Raw genomic sequence first — 22,198 nt, forward strand, 5'->3', positions numbered from 1 at the left:
ATAGAAACAGGCTTCTGCTGAATTCTATAGATGTAGCGTGGGCATACATTAATTTGCTTAACCACTGCAGTTTGGTGAGCCTTGTATAATTTGTGTGCAAACATTCTGTGTGATTCCCACTAGCACGATCTGTTTTTCTAGTTACAAAAGGTCATGTCAACACACTTATGGTACTAGAATCCTCCCTCTCTGCTTCTGCTATGTTTCTATCCTCCGCTGAGCACCCCTTATTGTTTTGATTCTATCAAAAAACGAATCCGTCTCACCAGAGGCCATTCAAGTGTCCCATCCTCTTGGTTGCTCTGTCCTTTTGAGGCCTCACTTCTGCTCACTCCCTGTCCACCCCCACCATCTGCTACATCTGGGACCAGTCTTGGACAGCCCCATGTCTTGGTTCAGCTCCTCCCCCACTCAGTGTGTGCTCTGTCTTGGTGCATTCACTTTTCTATTGTTAGATGAGTGCTTTTTTCATTCTGTTACAGATCATCTATAGCAGTGGTTCCCAACCTTTTTTCCCAAGAGCCCCCCAAAATGACTCCTGTTGGAAGTTGCGCCCCCTCCCCCTCCACACACACACACACAAGGAGGGGTGGGGGGGGGATGGGCGCGTAAAACAACGGTAATAAAGTTTAAAAGTCTCAAAAAAGCTACAACTACTGTCACAAACTGGGTGAATGTGAAGTATTTTGTTAAAGGAGGATGAAAGCGTAATTAAGGAGCGCTATTGGAGTGACTTTGATGGTTATTGGACTCAGGATTTATTCATTTGGATTCCCGCTGTATGAAGAAATGAAAGGACAGCGCAAGTGGAAACAATTCACAAAGGGATTAAACTGTTTAAAACACATGCTCAAAGTAAACCGGATTTTGCCGATGTGTTTATGTGGATTCAAAAGTCGTAAATAATCTACAAAATGAAGGAGACCGATCTGATCGGAGCAACTGGCATGGACAATGACTATGTTTTAAACATGCGCTTATCCAGAAAAGCCTGGTTTGGACACTTTACTTTTTATGCTTATAATAGCTACTAACTTGAATTTTTATTCAAATTAATTAATCAATTATTTTTTATATTTTATTGTAATCTAGAGACAAGGCTTTTAGTTAATCATGTATTGCGTTACAAAATTATGTATACATTTTTTTTCTAAATATGATATTTGGCCTCAAATCATCTGAGGCCTGGCACGCCCCCTGCAATCTTTGGCGCCCCCCCAAGGGGGCCGCGCCCCCCAGGTTGGGAACCACTGATCTATATGCTGACCAGGGGCCACTTCTAGCATTTGACATCTGGGGTTTTCTCCCTTTTCTCAGAAGTTATCCTCATGTGTTTGTGTAGTTGGCTTCTTTGTATACTCCTGTCTACATCTCTAAAAGTCACTCGCAGTTATTCATTATTAACCCACAAATCACTGCTCAAAGAAATCATAGATGGCAGATAGCAGCTCTTAAACCAGGAACTATAGGTGTTTTCTTTTAGATCTTTCTCAGGAGAAACAAATAATGCATGAACAATTGTTAGTTTAGTTGTATCTTGAGCTATTATTGCAATTATTAGTGCTTACCGTGCTGAGTTTCTCATGACTTGACCAGCCCTGAAACACAGCCTAGTTAATGTATTTTGTGCATGCAGAAATGACTAGAAACTGTGCTAGATTGCAACATGTACATTAATGACCATGTCTGATGTGGGATACTAAATCTGTATCCAACCTTGGTTTGCTATATTTATAAAAAAACGTTCATGGGTTCATTTCAAGACATTAGTTTGGTTACCCTATGACTTTACTGTGATACAATACGCAAATGTTAGACCCGGGACTTGTACTGTAGTTCCTTACAGATTCAGTGTGAGACTTTAGTGAGTGTTATAAATCACTGCCTATAGTTCAAGATTATAGCAATTCTGTCGTCTTTCCATTGTAACAAATGGTAATCCTGTAGTTATCAAAGAAACATGTGTTCCCTCTTTCAAATCAAAGCTGAGCGTTGTCCTCTGCATTGACAGCGGAGCTGCAGAGCTAGGTCACATGATACATTGTCCCATTCTGACTAATTGCAAATGCATTGACAATCTATCACAACATCTGTGTGGAATAGCTCTAAAAAGCTATTTGACTTAACAAAGTGCAACAAAAAAGGTTGCGGCGGCCAGAGTTCAGAATGGAACGTTTTTAAATTCGTGTTGCATCAATGTCATTAATCAAACAGATGTCAAATCACTGTTTGAAAAGGACTAGTTTTAATTATAGGAAAAGCATAATAGCACAACTTGATTAAAGGGAAATTACTTTACAGGATGGATTGACATCAATATATGTGATGGATTTTGTTAAGATAACCAACATGTAGATTTCACTTGATTTAAGATGCTCTGTTGTGTTCTCTTATAAACACACATTATGTATGTTTCTTTTTAGTGTTCTCACCAAAAATGCACTGTGTGTTCTCTTGGTCCTTCCTCAAGCCAAGCCTATTTGATATATTAAACCCTTCATTGTTTACATGCATGCTTACTTGCTACTACTAGTGTTGTTCTTTATCTTTTTTTGGTGCATTGCTACGTTTGTTGGCATGTCCCTGTCACTAAGTTTAAATTAGTAGAACACTTGTGCGCATGAACATTAGAAAAGGAACACACCTAAACCTTGCTCCATTGTGTATTAGATAAAGACTCCACATGGTACCTTCAACAGCCTGCTGCTGCTACTAATCTCTGTGAATTAAATTAGTGGTAGAGCATTTGAAAATATTCTCCAAAGGTTGTGAATCTTGTCGTGCAGTTTGGCTCAAAGATGTGACTACAGTGGAAACCTGTCTTCCCCTCTGCTTTGACCTTAACAGTCCTCAAAGGGAAGAAGGAAGAGTCATGCGTTTTAGAGGGAATCTTGGAAATGAATTGTGAAGTACCCAACCCACCATAACCCACCATAACCCACCATAACCCACCATAACCCACCATAACCCACCATAACCCACCATACGCTTTCAGTGCCACATCCCTCCAGTACACTCCACCATGGAATGTACTGGAGGAGTGTAGTTTGTTTCGAGGTTAACTTATTCACAGTGTGAAGACATTGATGTTGTATGACAAATACTAAATCTTAAAAAAAACTCATAATGGTTTGTACTATTACAAAATAATATTACATTGCTGAAGGTCTGTTGTGCTGGTCCATTTAAAAACTGCAGCAAGATGAACAAAACTGTATGTTTTTTACAAGCATCATTTTTGCTCCACTCGTGGATTGTAAATAAACAAAATGTTTTGGAGTGATCTCGACTACTCGTGAAATGTTCTGTTTTCTTAAATTAGAGCCTAACAAAAGAAAACACAGGTGCATCCCAGAAATGAATCGATAGCAACAAAAACAAGAGGACATTTGGTCTTAAATGTTTTGCTATACATGAGACCCAAAATGTTGTTTAAAAAACAAGATGCAGATGTAAGAGGCATGAATGAGCATGTGGTATAAATATCACCTGTTCCCCCACATACTCTTTGAGCTTTACTTAAGAATGATACCTGTTATCAGGAAAAAAAACACATTGCATATTTCACGAAGTGTAACCAAAGTCGTACAGAATATACTTCAGATAAGGGTTAATTTGACTGACAGTAGTTTTCAGCAATAGCTATGTATATTTATAAAACTTTGTTGAGGTGTCCTGATATAGGATTTTTAAGAACATCTCCCAGCAAATTAGTGGCATGTGTTTTCAGGAGACATGGTTACACAATATTGATTCAACTTTGCCATGGGCATTACATTTTTAAAGAAGGTTGTGGAATCCTGAAGAGAACTTGACTGCTTTGAGAATTTCACAGGTTGTGCTCTACTTTGATCTGCCTGTTTTGGCCGCTCTGAGAGCACGGCTCTGCACAGCAGCGATACGGCAGGTTGAGCCCTGACTTCTGCTTTCAGAGACTCCCTCACAACTGTGTCTACTGCTTAACGCCGCTCTGAATCTGGGTCAATGCAGTGTCGGCATATTAACTTTGAATAATGACAAATGACAGGGATTGTATTCACAAAGTTAGTGTCATATGGTGAAGAAGCTCTAATTCCCATTTTATGCAGTGCAAGCAGAGTTTCAACTTTTGAATATTTTGATCTGTGACAAATACGCATGCATTTTCAAAACTCCAGGGTTAAGCATATTCAGAGAAAGATAGTTCTGTCTCTCTGAAAACCCATATAACATTTTAAGGACACTTAACCCTCATATTCTAGTGAAACAACTTGAAACTAGACATCTGACACCTAAGCTTTATAATATGTTATTTTCCATTTGAGTTTTAAAAGCAAACTATTAGCAAGGTCTCAATCCTAATGTTCTTTTTTTGTGCTCAGTATTTTGTTGAATTTGGATTGTTTTCGTTATTAAAATCTGCTTTGCTGAGCAGCAAAAGCATTCCTATGCAAACATTTAACCTTAAAGGAGCTTTCTGCTTAACTTATGAACTATGATGGTATTACAAAGATATATATTTAATGCATAAAATGGTTACTTTATTGTCTGATGCATCGTAGCTTAATGTCAATAAACATGAGTCTACTAGACTAGACTTAACCCTGTCTGTTTAGCCATTAGTTTGACCTTATTCCACGGCTCCCTGAATGCTTATCATGTATTAACCTCATTTGTTAATTCATTCAAGGCAGTGGAGTTAATCCATGCCAACATGGACTTGGAGAAAAGGGGCTCTTGATTTTGACTCCGAGAACACCAGATGATGTATACATTTAGGAATAGTGAGCAAATTGAAATCACATAGCATTAAAAAGGTGATTTATCAACCCAAAGTGTACATGAGAATAAGTCATGACAGTTTACCTCATTCATGATTACATGTGAAGGTTCACCTATGCATGAAGGGCAGTTGATTCACTGACTTCACATACTGTAGGGTGTGACTACCTGTTATGTGACAGGCAGCTTTACTTCTAGGTCTAACAGAAATCTAACACTGTATCAAAATACACACAGACAATTCTGCTTTTTGGCAGGGGGCGGTTTTAGGGGGGGGGAGGCATCGGGGCCAGTGACCCCCCTGTGGCGCCCCTCCAAAAAAAAGGTTACAATATTACGATTTATTGGAACTAAATCAAATCAGAGACCTGGATGTACAATGGAGATTAAACTGTTCATTACCTTATATAAAAGCAAATACCGCTTTTTCATTAAATTGTCACTTACATATACTAAAACAAATACCAATTACTGTATTTTATGTTTATTTAACACAATTACCTTATACTGTCTTTGTCTTTTTAACCCGCTTTTATTGTGCCCCTCTCATGAAATAACTGGCCCCAACCTGCCCCCCCCCCAGTAAAATTGGCCTAGAACCGCCACTGCTCTTTGGTCAAGGCATTCATGTTTTATGGAGAACACTAGGGCTGTCACTATTCAACTACTGTAGTTGAGTTTGAACAGATTTGATCTCACATGTTTCTAGATGTCTTGTCAGATTTTTCAGTGGATCTAAAGCCAGTAACATTTGGTGAATTCTAAAGCGTGTGATTATCCTGCCAGTCCCATCTGCCTATTATTTTCATGGCTGTAGGGGCGCTGCAACCTTACCCATCATGCACTGGGCGAGAGACAGCGTACAGCCTGGACAGGTCACCTTCTGTATCTGTCGAGGTTAAAACACGTTAAAAGCCAAATACAGAGGGGAGTTTAGAGTTTACATCAACTGTATGCGAGAGGTTTTAGACCTTGTGTACATTATGTAAAACAAATATTTGCAATAATATGTGAGTTGTTTGCTGACCTTTATAAAATCATGCATAGGTGGTTTCCTCTTGTATAATGTGATTATATTAATGTAGCAGAAGGAATGATGTCTCTATTGGGATTTATTTGGTAGGATGAGTTTATTTAAAACAGAGGGGAAGCTGCTAGTTTTTCCTTTTTATATTAAATGTGAAACATTAGGTAACAACTATACTAAACTTAAGGTATTTTTGCGAATAAATAGTTTGTCATATAATCATTGATATATGACAAATGTTTATACATGTATATTAAACCATTTAATTTTTAAACCAGCAGGCCTTCAATAATCATGTTTAACTGTAGTACAGCACCACAGGCACCACATGTGGTAAAACAGCAGGGCTTTCTGTGTGTGTTAGTCGGCCCGACAGTGTTGAATAGTTTCTAGTCAATGCCATTTGTTTGTTTGTGTTTCTTTGTATCTCCAATAGACGGCTGGATGGAGTATCTCTGTATAACAGGTGCTCAATCAATACAGACATACAAACAAAGCTGTGACTCAGCAGAATGTCCCGCTTCACTGCCAGCACTATGTTTACCTGATTTGTTGAGAGGCTCTGATGATCATCTGACTTCAGCTTTCTGTAATCAGGAGTCTGAACACCGTGTAGTAGTAAACAGTGCAGAGAAGTGATTATCTTTAATCCATGAACAGGGATGCACACTTCTCTATTGTGATTTGTCTTTGGATGGCTTAGTTGCTTAATAGCTTGTAAATTGCCAATATTGTTTTTAACTACTCTTTTTTGTTTACGGCAATGAATAGCTTAAATTGAATAAGTAAAACCATGAGTAAACAGTCACTGATTGTTTAAATTTCATCTAAAGCAACTGCGTGTCTTGATGTATAAGCGAACATGTAAAACCCTCCCGCACACACATCTCAGTCAACACCTGGGGCCTCATTTATAAAGGGATATGCGCTAAAAAGATGGCGTACGCCAGTTTCTACGCAATGTTTGCGATTTATAAAATACTAACTTGACGGGAAAATGTGCGGTCCTCCACGCAAACTCTAACCCATGCGTACGCACTAAGCACAAAAACGGGAGAGACGAGAAACTGCGACACCGCGTTGGCAGAAGGAAGAATGGAGAGAAATATGTGGAAATAATACCATAAACAAAATGTTACCTCTCATTTATCATATGAAGAATTCATTTTCAAACATTGATTAAAGCCAATCTTAAAATGATTAAACAAACGCCTGTTTGCGACTCCTCAGTGCACACAAAAACATAACGTGGAGAAATAAATAAATAAATACGGAAATGTTATTTAAAACCACCTCGAATATGTTGTGTTAATGTTATGAAATGTTTTCTCATAAATGATGCGGTAAGCAGGAGGACAGAATTACGTGTAAACTGACGCCGTTTTGCATTTCTATAAGTTGTAGATACGAGCATGGTTTTATATACTATCATGTTTAATCGTGTTTTATGCCGTTTGCCAAGACTTGATAAGTCGCTGGTAAAACACAGGAGGTATGGAAACTAATATAACACAACACATTAGTTGTATTTCCTTTAACTGGTGGATTATGGATATATAGTTGCTGATCGACAGCTGGAACACAAACCACCAAATACAAAACAATAATTCAGATCCAGTCGTCATGACTCCACTCCGGAGGGATTCCCCGATCATTTCTTAGTTTCTCATCAAGGGGGTGTCTCCTGTCCCCGGTACAAACACACTGCCTGAGGTTAGGCTACATGTATGTGTATTGTTTTTATCATTAACCTTTTTCGGACCACTTATTTATTTATTTTGGTGACGATCCGACCTCCATGCTGCTACTCTGGTTCAAACGGCATCCACCAAACAATATGATTTATCTCGACCTCCCCAAAATAACCCACATCTGACACGGTGTGAGATGTCTTTTTTAGCTGTTCTGTCGTCATTTCCTGCGATCTTCTTCATAAAGTCAGTAAAAATGAATGAATTAATGGGCATTTCGTTGACTTGTAGGCAAATATGGGATTTCGAGTTGATTGTGATTTATAAAGGGAAACCGGCGTAGGATGTGCCGTACGCAAGTCCTGCGCCGGTACGCAGTCTTTTATGAATTGGAAAGTGTCGGTGCGTATTTATTTGCTTTGTCCTACGTAAGCAACCTTCCCACGTCAATCCTACGCAAGGCTTTATAAATGAGGCCCCTGGTCACTTGAGGTAATTACTTTACAACCGTTAGCAGTTGTCTCTCTGCCGTGTCATCAGCATTATTTCAGAGAAGAGCTGACACAAGCAGAAGCTAAGGTAATAATATTGTTTAATGGGCAATGAAAAAACAAACAGTATCAAGACGACCCTCCATTAGGTGACAAATGAGCTGACACGGGGAAAAAGCAGCATGGAGTGAGCTCACCACAGAGGCCATTGTTTCCTCTCCTACATTGAGGCCACCGCTTGAAGCCAGTCAGGAGGGACAGGATGTCAAATATTTGTCACGGTGCTCTCAGCCTCCATGTACACTACCTTGTCCTCTCAGTTCCCACTCATGTTCTTCTTTCTGAATTCACAGTTGAATTACTGTAATTTAATATTCTTCTAATATTAGATTAAACAAATAGTTTTGACGAAAACACTCAAAGTCGCAACAATTAGGCCATACACCATATGTTAATATTTGACTCTTCTCAACTCAAGCATTCAACATATTTGCTTACATTTTTGATTACCATTGTTCATTTATCATCCATCACTAGTTTAAGGTAGAACATAAATGCAGTTTGCCAATACAGTCGTGTATATCAGCCCGTTACTGCATTGTGAGGATTGTGTTTTTCTGTCTGCTTTGGTTGTGTGGTTTGTCAGCACTTAGTTTGTAAAAGCCAATTCATGTCTGTTTTTGTATTGTGCTTTTAAAGTGCATCTAAAACACAATCAGTGTTCAGTTTATGCCGTCTGATCCATTTAGTATGGTACAAATTGAAGGTGAAAATGCTGGACTACAGTTATTTGCACTAAAATACTCACTTCTTCACAACTACAGTATAAAGAGAGCCGATACATAGTTTCCAATCAACCTCACTTCCATTAGATGGCTTTAGGTGGTGGGGGGGATAACTTAGGGACCCGGAGTGAACCCTCTAAAGTAAGTGAGTGATACGTACATAAACACTAGCCTGCGGTGATAACCACGGAGCATCTGGCCGTCCATCTGTGTGGTTATTCCATCACAAAGCGTTTCCAGTCAATAACTCACATGAGCAACAACATCATGGCCTTAATCAAGATGTTTTTATTTTATGTGCATATTTTAGCTGCTCTTGTCTTGAAGGATACACTTTACTGCATCACATCTTTATACAATGTTCATAGTTTCATCATTATGCCTGACTCTTTCTTGTTTTAGTTATTACAGGATGATTGAAGAACGTATGCAGTGAGATATATAATCTTTATCAGTTTGTTATCCTACACAATATTTATATTTGTCTTACTATCGCTTTGTCTTTCTTAATGTCTTGAATGGGAATTATTGCACTTTATTTTTCTTTATCGGTAAATAGAGGAATGCATCTTAAGTAGGGAGACAAATTAATGAAGTACGACTACAATATTTATTTTTCAAAACACAAAGCACAAAGCAAAGACAGTATTTGCAGGAAAGTGATACATTGAGCAGAGGGAACAATGCTTTCAAGGTCTGAAACTAAACAAAACTGGCAAGGCAATGAACCTGTAAAATGCTCCTTTTTGTATAGTACTTCATGCCAAGGCTTTCGGCCCCTAAATCGATCTGTTGTTCTGTTTGTCTGTCTTTTGTTTTGTTATGTTTGTCTTTGCACTATTACTTGTGAAGCGACCTTGGGTCCCCTGAAAGGCGCTATAGAAATCGAAGCTATTATTATTATTATTATATATTGTTCATGGAATTCAAGGGAACCTAGGAGACTGCAAAGAGCAGTGTGCGCTGTGTTTCATTTGACAGGGCCTTTATGAGGCGGGGAGGATATTGGAAACACCTCTCAAGAAAATGCAATGATGCATATTGTCGAAGTTACTAGTGTAAAATAAAGTTCACACTACATTAGGCTGTGTTTCATTTTTATGAACACTGATAGCTACTTAGATTGGTAAGATACAGAAGCTGTGACTGCAACCAGCCAAATAGAGCTGTTGTTGGACTCAACATACTTTTTCCACACTTTTATTGTATTTATAATAAATCCTTAAGTTCTAGCAGATAGGCAATATTTCTCCCTGTGTGTTGTATTACTCTGAACCTTCTGAAACGTCACCATCCTTCACCAAAAGCCTGTCCCGGAGCAGAAAGGAACAGTCGTAAAATATGTTCTGGTCTCGCTTCATCAGTTTTGGAATTTTATTTTCCTCATAAAGTAAATTAATTATTTTGTATTCCTCCCTGCCTTCTTTCGCTCTGATCATTTGTCAGTCGCACGCACGCACGCACGCACGCACGCACGCACGCACGCACGCACGCACGCACGCACGCACGCACGCACGCACGCACACACACACACACACACACACACACACACGTAATCTATAAAAAGGACAGACTTTGCCCCCGTTTCACTGTCGTACGATTCTCCTTCGTTTGTGAATGTGTTGATAGTATTTCCAGTGCTAGCTGTTTAGAACACAAAGCCAATAAACAGTTTGATAGAATGCACATTGTCCACCAAGATAACCACAACATAACTCATTCTTTGTTTTATTGACAGCACTGTGTAATGACTGCAAACTCCTATTATTTATGAATCGGGGACTTGTGTGTTTTCATTTTATTACTGAATGTTGCTGTTTAACAATGAATCTGCTTCCACTTGGTAATCTACATCATTACATTCTGCCAAAACCTTCCCTCGCTGCATTTTATAAAATGCAGGAAGCAGTTGTAGCCATGCTGCTTATTGCTGTCAACATTAGCGTTTGTTTTGTTTTGTTATATTGCATATTTTAAAGATGTAGTTTGAAAATACTGTGGCTGCATTAGAAACACACTCATGACATTTATAGAGATCTCCACCAACAGTAAACTCATCACATGAGTTACTAGAACATTCACTCTCCCTGGCACTGACTGTGTTGTGCGCTGTGATTTGCATTCTTTGCTTTTGGTCAGCTGTCATTCAGCTGAGCCCCTTTTGTAATGAAAACAGCATTTGTGTTTCGATCGGAAAGTGTCAGCAAACCTTTCCTACATAGGTTACATTCTGACTCTTAACAAATATGCTACACCAGCATTCAAAAGAATCAGTGTCAACACAGACTTTATGAAGAGGGCATCTAATGAATGTTCCCTTATTGATTAATGTGACAATCATTTTTGATTAATACATGTATAACTTCACATTGACAAAGGTTCATACAAAACGTTCAAATTATTCATAGGTCATGTCAAGTATATGTATGATCACTTGTTATCACTCTTATTGCACTATTTCACTATTTTTTCTGTTTTATTGTGTAGCACTGTTAGTGGAGTTCCATTGTGACCTAAGATTTTCATCTACATAACTACACTGTAGCTTATTGTACGTATGACAAATACAAGCCTTGAACCTTGAAGTTAATGATTTCAAACGGAGCAAATCCTCTGGAAAAAGCAAATCCTCACATTTGAGATGCTATTTTTTTATAGCTCCATTTTGCAAGTGTTCAGGTTTATCAGGTTTTTCAAAAGCAAATCAAGGCTGAACCACTTTAACACGTAGCAACACCTCTCTACCACTCACTATGTTCCATTTTGAAAATGTCAGAACAGAGAAATTACATCCATTATTCCTTCAGGTTCTGTCACTTGACGGATTGATAAGTTGACAGACGCACATTTCCTGATTCAATGTTCCTGTCCAGATTTCCTTGCGGGAACTAAATGTAATGACTCCACCTTACTGTATGTGCGGGCCTGATCATTTACAGTTTTTTATCGAAAGGTCCATGCTCTTTTCAGATAAGTTTAATGTCCTGGTTGTTTCATTCATATCCAGGCTGCCCAATTTCCTGCTTTTCGTCAATTTGTAACCAACTGTGTGTAGTATTGGCCCAGATCTGTCATTCTTATTCACATTCTGTACTCCCCTTTGCCTCATTGGCATTGGCAGTAGACTGAGCCATTCCCAGCTGGCTCATTGTGAAAATGCTTACTGTAGAAACACATCGTCACAATAAAACAGACAGCTACCCCCTTGCCAGCTGTTCAGTCCTCACATTTACCTAATACAACCCCACTGAGTTTACGTTTTCCAAACACTAATGAGGAAATATTCCATGTTAAAAAGCGGATTGTCTAAAGAGCGATTAAAACTTCTGTTGCATAAATCAGTACAATCTCAGGGGGGCGTATTTTCACTTATCTGATTTCTGGTTTTGCTGTTTACTACTTAGAGATGTGGCCATTACGACATTTGTCGGATTCAATTTATAAGTCCAACTCCACGCCATCATGCTAGATAGACTCAGGGAGTGGATAGGCATCTCAGGGTCTGCCCTCCAGTGGTTTGCCTCGTACCTCAGTGGTTTGCCTCGTGGTTGGGCCCGTTCTCATCGCGCAGCAGTCCCCTATCCCCTATTTACTAGAGCCTGCCCCAGGGTTCTGTTTTAGCCCCCCTTCTTTTTGCCCTGTACATGCTTCCATTGGGCCGCTTAATTAGCCAATTTGAGGGTGTCAAATTGTCTCGTATCATTGCTATGCAGATGATATCCAGATATATTTCTCTTTCAAACCCGTCAAAATGGAGAATTTAAACACCCTGATCACATGTCTGTCTGCAATTGAGGAGTGGATGTCAAGCAACTTCCTACAGTACAGCTCAATGCATCAAAAACGGAAGTCTTGATCTTAGCGGCTGATAGCATCGCCTCTAAGGTAGCAAGCCACCTGGGTTCATTTAGTGGTAATGTTAGGGCAAACATAAAAAACCTTGGTGTAACTTTCGATCAGTCTATGCTACTAGACAAACACATAACACTTCTGACCCGTAACTGTTTTTTCCATCTCAGAAACATTGCCAAGCTCAGGGGGGTTCTATCCAACGCAGAAATGGAGATGGCTATCCATGCCTTTATTTCATCCCGGCTTGATTATTCCAATGCTCTTTTTTCCCGCCTCAATAAAACATCAATAAAGCGGTTACAACAGGTCCAAAAATGCTGCAGCCAGATTACTCACTCGGTCCAAAAAAACATGCCACATCACTCCGATCCTTTCTGCCCTGCACTGGCTCCCTGTCCATCTCAGAACCCATTTCAAAGTATTGGTCTTCACATATAGAGCTGTCCATGGCCAAGCCCCAGCCTACATTAATGACCTGATCCACCCTCACAGCACAACCCGGGCCCTGAGGTCCTGTGAGCAAGGCCTCCTAAGGGTGCCCCGAACCAGGCTAAAGACTAAGGGGGACCGTGCCTTTGAGGCGGTGGCCCCAAGGCTTTGGAACAATGTCCCCCAGAAACTAAGAGCCTCTGCCTCAATAGAGATTTTTAAGGGGCAGTTAAAGACCCACCTTTTCCGACAGGCCTTTGGGGCGCCGGAGGATGTGAGTTAGTACTAGCTGTCTTTCATTGGTGTTTTATCCTATGTGTTACCTGCTGTTGTTTTATGCCTTTTATTCTACATTTTATAGTTGTACTTTGAATTGTGTCCTGTGTACTGTACTGTAAAGCACTTTGTACTTCCGTGTTGAGAAGCGTGCTGTATAAATAAAGTTGAATAAAGTTTACTTACTTACTTATTTAACTGCAACCTTTCTCTTGTTTTTTGCTTACTTTTACCTCCTTTCTTAACTGTTTTCTTAATTTGGACAATTTAACAGTGCAAGGCTGCACTCCAATGCATTGTTTGTACCTGATTTATTTAAAGTAATTGGCAATGTGGACAAATCCAAGCCATAACTCCACTAAATGACGTCTAGCTTCGCTGATTGTAGAAACACAATAACACTTTACTGAATGTGCTGTTGGCTTACAGAATGAAGTCCACTTTAAAATGGACAAAGCCCTGCATTACAATTCTAAACTTAATTAAGAAACCTAATTGCAGAAGTATAAGGTTAGAGAGCTGGTCAGCCATTATTTTGTTGTTTCCTGGAAGTGTTTTATTTTTATTTTTAATATGCCAAGATGTTCTTACTATCAACAGTTACTGGACATCCACAGAAACATTGTTTTTGAGGCAGTTATTTTAGCCTGGGATTCATTATATTTTGTGGTATCACTAGATTTTCTGTGGGGATTAAGTATTGGCACAAACTCTGTGAATACTAGTTTCTGATAGGTTAATGGTTGTTTGTTTAGTAATGAGAAATGAAAAAAAAGTGAAAAAGTAGTAACGGCCAGAGTGGTAGATTGATTCTTTTGAGTACACTTTTTTCATAACCGCAGAGTTGGTTTATCAAGTTCAGACCATGACCACATTTTGGACAACGCAATGTTTAAATGGAATATTGGCGTTATGACAATAAACCTTAGAATATATGGATTTTCAACATTGCAATAGACATTACTTATAAAGGATTTATCTAATAACTCTATAACCTGGGCGTCAGTATCGTAGAGTGTTCCTCTAACAACTCCTCTTAACACAAGTGCCTGTACTGACTCAGCAGGGAATTTGGGATTACGTTGTGCGCTAAAAGCTTTTCACAGCGAACCATCCACTAACCATTGATCTGCTTTTGCTTCCAACAGAGATCATGACGACCGCCACCTCCCCCATCCTGTTGAAATGGGACCCCAAGAGTCTTGAAATCCGCACCCTGACTGTGGAGAGGCTTCTCGAGCCGCTGGTCACACAGGTAAAACAATTTACTCTGGGATGCAAGTACAACAAAAGAGTAGCCAAAGCACTTGAGATTTCATTTCATTTCAAACCTTTATTTAACGAGATTGGTCCCATTGAGATCATAGATCTCTTTTTCAAGGGAGACCTGCAGCATATAGGTTCCACATGAAACATAAAACAATAAAGGACATTATACATTATATTTACAGATTAGTTTTTAAGACAAGATAACAGGAGTCTACTGACTCACTAAAAGAGGTTTACGATTTTTTAATATGTACTAACACGAGACAAATCCTCATTTAACATTTTCTGATACTATTAAATGAATTGTTTACAATCTGTAGGCCTTCTACATTTTGATTGCTTAAACTTTGATGAACAAAACACTTTTCATTGGTCAGGAAAAAAGCACAATTCATACTTTGTGCTTATCCCTTTGCTATACTGCTTGTTGCAAAGGCTCTGTTGGGTTAGTGCCAAAGACTGTGGTCCATTGTCACTGACTTTGTTTGGCTGTGAATTACAGTAGGGTTCGGTATGTTTTACATTATTCTGATTATGATTATAATTCTGCATATATGTCTGAATGTTACTGAATCTGGGTGCTTTGCAAGTTTATTTTAACTGCTGACATAAACATAAACCAATTTCTACTATTACGGTAATAGTAAACATATGTGGACTATCACAGAAATCCCACAACAAAATCCAGCAGACCTACTTACATTAGTCAAATAAACACAGACTCCAGGGGGGACTGTATCTGTTTATTCTGGAAAGACATCCTTGGCAACTGTCCTGTTTCTCCAGGATGTCTTCATAAAGCTGCTTCATGCAGGTTATGACTGAACCTCTGACAGTTGTGGTTTTTAGATTTTGAAAGGCTAGATTTACTCACAGTCTGGAACTCAGAACACAGCCTGCTTACTCTTCAGTCCCCTAGAGAATGTATGTATTGATTGAGGACTTGTTGCCAGCTGTATACCTGTTGCCACGGCAATACACTGCTTGTATCCACTTTTGTTTGCTTTTTTTTTTGGAAACAAGGGATTGCTAAAGTCTCTGGGTTTATCTGAACACACAAAACCTTTATATACCTACTTACAAATAATTCGATTTGACTCAGAAGTGGGACTGAGTTATTTTATTAGTAGCTAGGAAGTCTCTAATGTACATCCACATGCACAGTCCTGAACAAAGCATGATACCGTCATAAAATAACATGTAAGTAAACCGAAACAGGATAGCTGCAAATAAGAGTAACACATGAATGTATTATTAACTGTTTTTTTATTGTTTGCAAAATATATTCTGACACCTTAGTAAACAACAAAACACAAATTTGCATTCATGCTGCTCTCAAATTAAGACATGAAAGTGCTGAATTCAACATTACAAATTCTGGTGAAAAAAACATAAGCAGGAAACAATCTTATTCTTATGAATCATAAAGTATTTCCAATCTTTCTGTGGTAGCCCATACTGTGCATCTGTTTGAATAGATATTATGTAATCCACACAAAATAAACCCTCAACTTTTAACTTTTTTTGTTTGGTAACCTCTTCTGTGTTATAGTTTCCATATCAATGAGCCAACATAACCATAGCAAGGGCTGTATCAGTAAGCTTTTGAATAAGGTCTTTGCAGACATGGATGACTTGTTAAATACACATGACAGCATTTAGTGCTGATGTGTAGCATGCTTAAATGCACATCCCGATCATCCCTGATACAAAAATGTCACTAGACTTGCGTTTTTGTTTGTATTACTTGATATTTCCTCAAACAGCACTTATTGTGCGAAGTCAAAAGAACATCTGTGGCAAATAATAAAAAAATACTATTAAAAGCACATCAAGCTACAACTGACTACAGGAGGAGTTGAGAATGACTTATTCATTTTAGAGTATCTAAGTTGATTGTAGTTATTGCCACCATCCATCCTGTGTGACTTTATTGGTTTTGGACACATTTACTTTTTCTGAATTGCATAAAACTTCCCATGAAACACCATCACTGTTTATTGGGAAGAGAACCGACATACAAGTCGTTCAATTGGCACAACCTACCCAGTTTGAATAGCATAGGCATGAAATATCAGAACAATATAATAATAGTGTGTGTCCATGGCTTCCTTCCATGTTTTTCTTTCAAGCCACTAGACGCCTTAAACAGACATCTTTAACTCGTTTTCTTCCTTTATATTACTGACAGTTGAAGAGTTGCTTGGCCTCCGATGGTTTTTAGATGATGTTATGCGATGTGTTTGCTCAAAATAAAATAACAAACTTTTAAATGTGCAACAAAGAAAATAGGCCTTTACAATATTCAAAACAAATAGGCTAAAATAACAAACAACTATTCTTTTTTTCTTGATAAGGCTAATATAACTTAATAACTTAAAGGGGATTTGTACGATTCAAAACTGTTCCTCGACGGCGTCTTTCTAGCATCATTGTCCTTTTTTGAGCAGGCGCTGTGGGAATTGTGGTCTGTAAAGGCCCTGTCATACTGTCCCGAAATTGACACCCGATGGACACACGAATATTGAATTGTGAATTTCGCACGAAGATGGCCCCGAACCACACACGAAGGCAACATTTACATTACATTTAAGACATACAACTGCAATGAAAGTACCAAAAACAATTATGTTACAGTACTATGATACTGTACTGATATCTTCAGACTTTGTTCTTTACTTTATCCGTCGTTATATGTAGAAAATATTACGTTTTCTCCGTAATGTTGTTTCCATAGCAACAACAACTTCCTGTCAACTCTCCTTCAAAATAATATATTATATCTTTTTTAGTTTCACAGAACACAAATTGGGTTATTTACATAATATGTTTACATGATTTTGTTGTGCAATAAAACAACCCGATGGACACACGATAAAGGAAATGTTCAAATTCGGCTCTAATCGTAGCAACATCGGGCCATTCGTGAGGGCATCTTAAGCCTTCGTATGACCGCTGGTGGAGTTTCTCAGGCTCCGGCAGCAACTTCGTGAGCGGTGGCAAGATCTTTGGCATGCCAAAAAATAGCCGAAGGACCTTTGCGAAGGTTAATTTTCGTGTTGAATTCGTGTGTAAATGTTGCCCTTCGTAAGGCCATCGTTAGGGCATCTTGTTATCATCGGTGTCATCGGGCATTCGCCCCGATCAGAGTGAGGGCGAATGCACCGAAGTGTTATCGAATGATAACACGAAGATGACACGACTTGACAAGATGCCCTCACGAGTGCCTTACGAAGTTGCCGCTCACGAAGTTGCTGCCGGAGCCTGAGAAACTCCACCGGCGGTCATACGATGGCTTAGATGCCCTCACGAATGGCCCGATGTTGCTACGATCACAGCCGAATTTGAACATTTCCTTTATCGTGTGTCCAACGGGTGTCAATTTCGGGACAGTGTGGTAGGGGCTTCTTAGTGTGTTAACTACAAACGTCAACATTTGGTGGCCTTTCTTATAAAACAAAATACTGGCTCTAACGATGTCTGTCAGCTGCATCCTGCCTTTGTTCCCATGAGTGGTCACAGGTAGGTAAATGCTTTACTGTATGTTAGTATAACTTACATTTAATGAGCTTCCTATTTTTACTCAGTGATACTTATGTATCTCTTTCTATAGCATTGCCTAACTCCCCTTACAACAAATTATGCATTTTATTTAAAAGAATAACATGTTTCTTTGACATCTTAATATCTATTTTCTTCCTTTAACTGTTTCGCAGCAGTTAACATTCATTATTTCCGACAACTCTATACTAAGTCATTGGATTCCAAACATTACAATTGAAGATCTACCAAAAAGAGAAATAATTCAGATGCATGTCTTGCAATTAAAAAATCATTTTTGACTTAGATTAAACCGATACAAGTTTGCTATGCATCTTATAAGTACTTTGAAATAGATGATCTGTAATTTAATTGTCTCCCCCAGCGGAAAGTTACCTGTTCATTTGGGGATATTACAATAAGAATTCATCATCTACTTTACTGCATGATGATAGTAAAATGCTGCAACCAAGATGATATTGCGGCGAAATGCACCTGGGAATGAGAAAAAACAAACAGCAAACGCTAGTAATTCATCTTGACTGCACTTGCATTCGAAGTTTGAACCATTTCCTGAAATGAATGAAACACTGTGCTTGTTTTTCCTGTCAATTTGTTTGATTCAGTGTTTTTGGGTTGAATAAAAGGTTACCCCAGGAGGATAGAAAACATGCTCACCCTGACATTGCTTGAGATAGCAAGCTCATTTATCATGGCCAAGCTCCCCCTCCTGTTGGAGTACTGGGCAAGTCCATAGCTAATAACACTGAGGGGCTTATTTTATCACTGAGTATGAAGGCCTGTGATATAGTAAAACATTTTATACTGCAGGCGGTAGCAATATTTCTAAAGAATTACAGGGAGAAAGCCTTGAGAGGCAGGTAGAAAAAAGAAAAAAAAACGGGTACTTCAAGGTTAGCTGTTTGCATTTGCAGTCGACTTTATGTATCTTGGTATAAAAATATTGTTATAGAAATGGAGGAGGCTTTGATATAACCAAATGATGACAGAAGTTTGGCACATGGAGACATGTTAGCTTTAACAAGCTGTTGGGATACTTAATGGATGCTCTAATGCATTGGCTCCTGATGTCCTCCATTACAGTATATGTACATCTTTTTGAAACTCATTAAATATATATATATATATATATATATATATATATATATATATATATATATATAAAGCATTAAACATTGCAATATTCTATTGTTAGTTTCTAGGGATAACAGGTCACTTATTTATTTGAAAACTATGTCCTGATAGGTAAAAAGGTAATATATTACTTACTAGACTATTCTGTCTAGACAGTTGATTGTAATACCAACATCTGAGAATACAAGTATTTGTCTGAAATAAACAGAACATCTCCTCAGTGAACACCCTGGAAAACGATACAGAGAGAATTAAATGGCATTGTACACACATTCATATTCTGAGACAGTTATGCGCATTGTATCCAAACAGCTAAAAAACAACAATTTCTGTAAAAAAAAATCTATAAGCTATTAAATAAATGATCCCTTTGTATCACGCCATGCATCATCAAAGATGTATTTGCTCAAAAACTGCACATCATTGCATATTAAACTAAAATGTTAAATTACTTTTCAAAAGAGACTAATGGGACTTCAGCACAGGCCAATATTACTTCTGAGTCGACTGGAAGAGAGCATTGAAAAAGAATGACCCTTGTCACTTAATGAGTCTTTGTGCTGGTCCTTCTGATGCAGTAGATCAGATATCTGGTAAATATAAGTTTGCTGATCCCAAAACTCACATCAGTGTCTCGTCAGGTAGATTTTCTCCTGTAACCCTTTCACAGCACGAGCTGCTAATGTGGTGAAAAGCTCCCCAACCATAGTTTCCAGGGTGAGAGGTGTAGAGAGGCTTCATCATTTACGGTGAACTGCCAGACAGTATTTCATCAGAGAGAAGACACCTCTCTTCTCCGTTGTCTCACTCTCTCCCGTTCTCACACACACACACACACACACACACCACACACACACACACACCACACACACACACACACACACACACACACACACACACACACACACACACAGCGCGCACACACACACACACCACACACACACACACACACACACACACACACACACACACACACACACACACACACACACACACACACACACACACACACACACACACACCACACACACACACACACACACAGCTAGAGGAGTTGCCTATACTTTCTTCTTTTCTATAAGATTTAATTCAGTAAACCAATATGTAGCTTTGAATTAAAACTATACAGTAATAGACTCAGTTCCTATTAAATGAGTACTCTTTAAAAAAATACTGATACAATTTCGGTGGAAAAAGTTATTGTACCCCATTAATAATTTAACAACCCCTCATAAATATATTGTGTCAGACAGACAAATGTTACACATTTGCCAAATAATGATAAATCATAGGGGCCATTTTTCTGCAAAATTAGTACTTTTCCTTTTGATACTTAAACACATTAAAAGATAATATTAAAAGTTATAGTAACATATTTAAATCACTTTTACTTATGTATGGTTTTTAAATGCTGGACTTTTACTTTTAAAGGAATATTTTTGTATTGATAGTTTGACTTACTTCAATCAAAGGGTCAGAGTATTTCTTCCACCACTGATCTATCCAATATATATTTACCATTCTACCTATATTATTTAAGCAAAGCAAAGCATGCAATACGCTTTTTTTTGTTGCATTCCTGCTCTCAAAGTCGGTCTGGGTTTGAAAGTGATATGAGCAAACACTTTCTGATCTCTTCCCCCTAACGGCCCGTCCACACACAGGCATGAAAAAAATCTTGAAAAATCTTGATGCTGGGCGTGTCTGAAGCTTGGCGATTTTTTGCGAGCAACGCGACCAACAACCAATCACATGAATCTCCCGCCCCCGACATACAAAGCAATAGCAATGTTAAAACGAAGTAAACTGGATATAAAATCCCCAAACAGGCGAAAACCTACCAGTTTCACCCACTGTCTCTGCCACCTCCCTCCATGCCTGGTTCCTCCGGTTTGTATCCCGGTAAATAGTTCTGGTCGGAAAGAACCGGGTGATTTGCTACCGTAATTTCTCGTTTGGAATATGAAGAAATGAACTGCCGTCTGGCTCTCCCAGCTTGCACGCGGTTTGATTGGCTAGCGCTTGTACTGGCGGGATTTGCATAAACGGAATTTGATTGGCTGATGCCAGCTTCGAAAGCATCGGGAGCATCAAAAGTTGAACATTGCTCAACTTTTGATGCTCACGATGCTTGCAAAGCCATGCTCCGCTCCCCACAATGTAGTTCGGCGAAGATTCAAAATCTTCTACGTCACCCCATTCAAGTGAATGGGCGAAGCTTTGAAAGATGTTTTTCATGCCTGTGTGTGGACGGGCCGTTAGATGCCAACCTACGGGATGTTAGGTCGTTGACATTCTGCCTCTTTGTGATGGTACACCAGAGAAGAAGCTTCTTTCTTCCATACTTGCTCTTGATACTCTAGAGGTCATCACACAGCCATAACTCGAAATGTGCTACATGCACAACACCCTCTGGTCCAGCAGACACTGTGGTTTGTTCCTCTTCCATTGTCACATGAGTAAAAGTGAACACTTATTAACAAATTTTGAGGATAAAAAAGCTTTATCTTGACGGATATAGTTAATTAACACGACATGCGTAGGCACAGTTTGTGTTGTTGCTTGTCTAAATTCACATAAATCATTGATTAGTTGTGTTTGGGAGACACGGCAAAACAGTATTTTTAAAATGTGGTTTCTTGGTCATTAGGTGCGAGCTATGATTCCTTGGCATATTGACTGAAATTGTAGTGGTGTAGCCGGACACCTGAGGGGCAGAGTTGGCTGTCAGGAGTGGATGCTTTAGCCGCCTTTGTTTTGTGTATCATCCAAGCCCAAGGTTTGGCTCATTGCATTGGTTGGCACCTGGCACACACACACACACACACACACACACACACACACACACACACACACACACACACACACACACACACACACACACACACACACACACACCACACACACACACACACACACACA

General features: G+C 38.9%; 1 protein-coding gene across 1 annotated transcript in view; it reads left to right on the top strand.

The window, feature by feature from the left end:
* ctnna2 (catenin (cadherin-associated protein), alpha 2) overlaps window positions 1–22,198 on the top strand; it is a 339,515-nt gene that overhangs the window by 7,117 nt on the left and 310,200 nt on the right. The window contains exon 2 of the mRNA XM_034211748.1: window positions 14,461–14,567. Within this exon, the coding sequence (XP_034067639.1) occupies window positions 14,466–14,567 (102 nt within the window). The 5' untranslated portion in view covers window positions 14,461–14,465. The remainder of the gene's footprint in view (window positions 1–14,460; window positions 14,568–22,198) is intronic.

Source organism: Gymnodraco acuticeps, unplaced genomic scaffold, assembly GCF_902827175.1.
Source record: "Gymnodraco acuticeps unplaced genomic scaffold, fGymAcu1.1, whole genome shotgun sequence".
NCBI lineage: Eukaryota > Metazoa > Chordata > Actinopteri > Perciformes > Bathydraconidae > Gymnodraco > Gymnodraco acuticeps.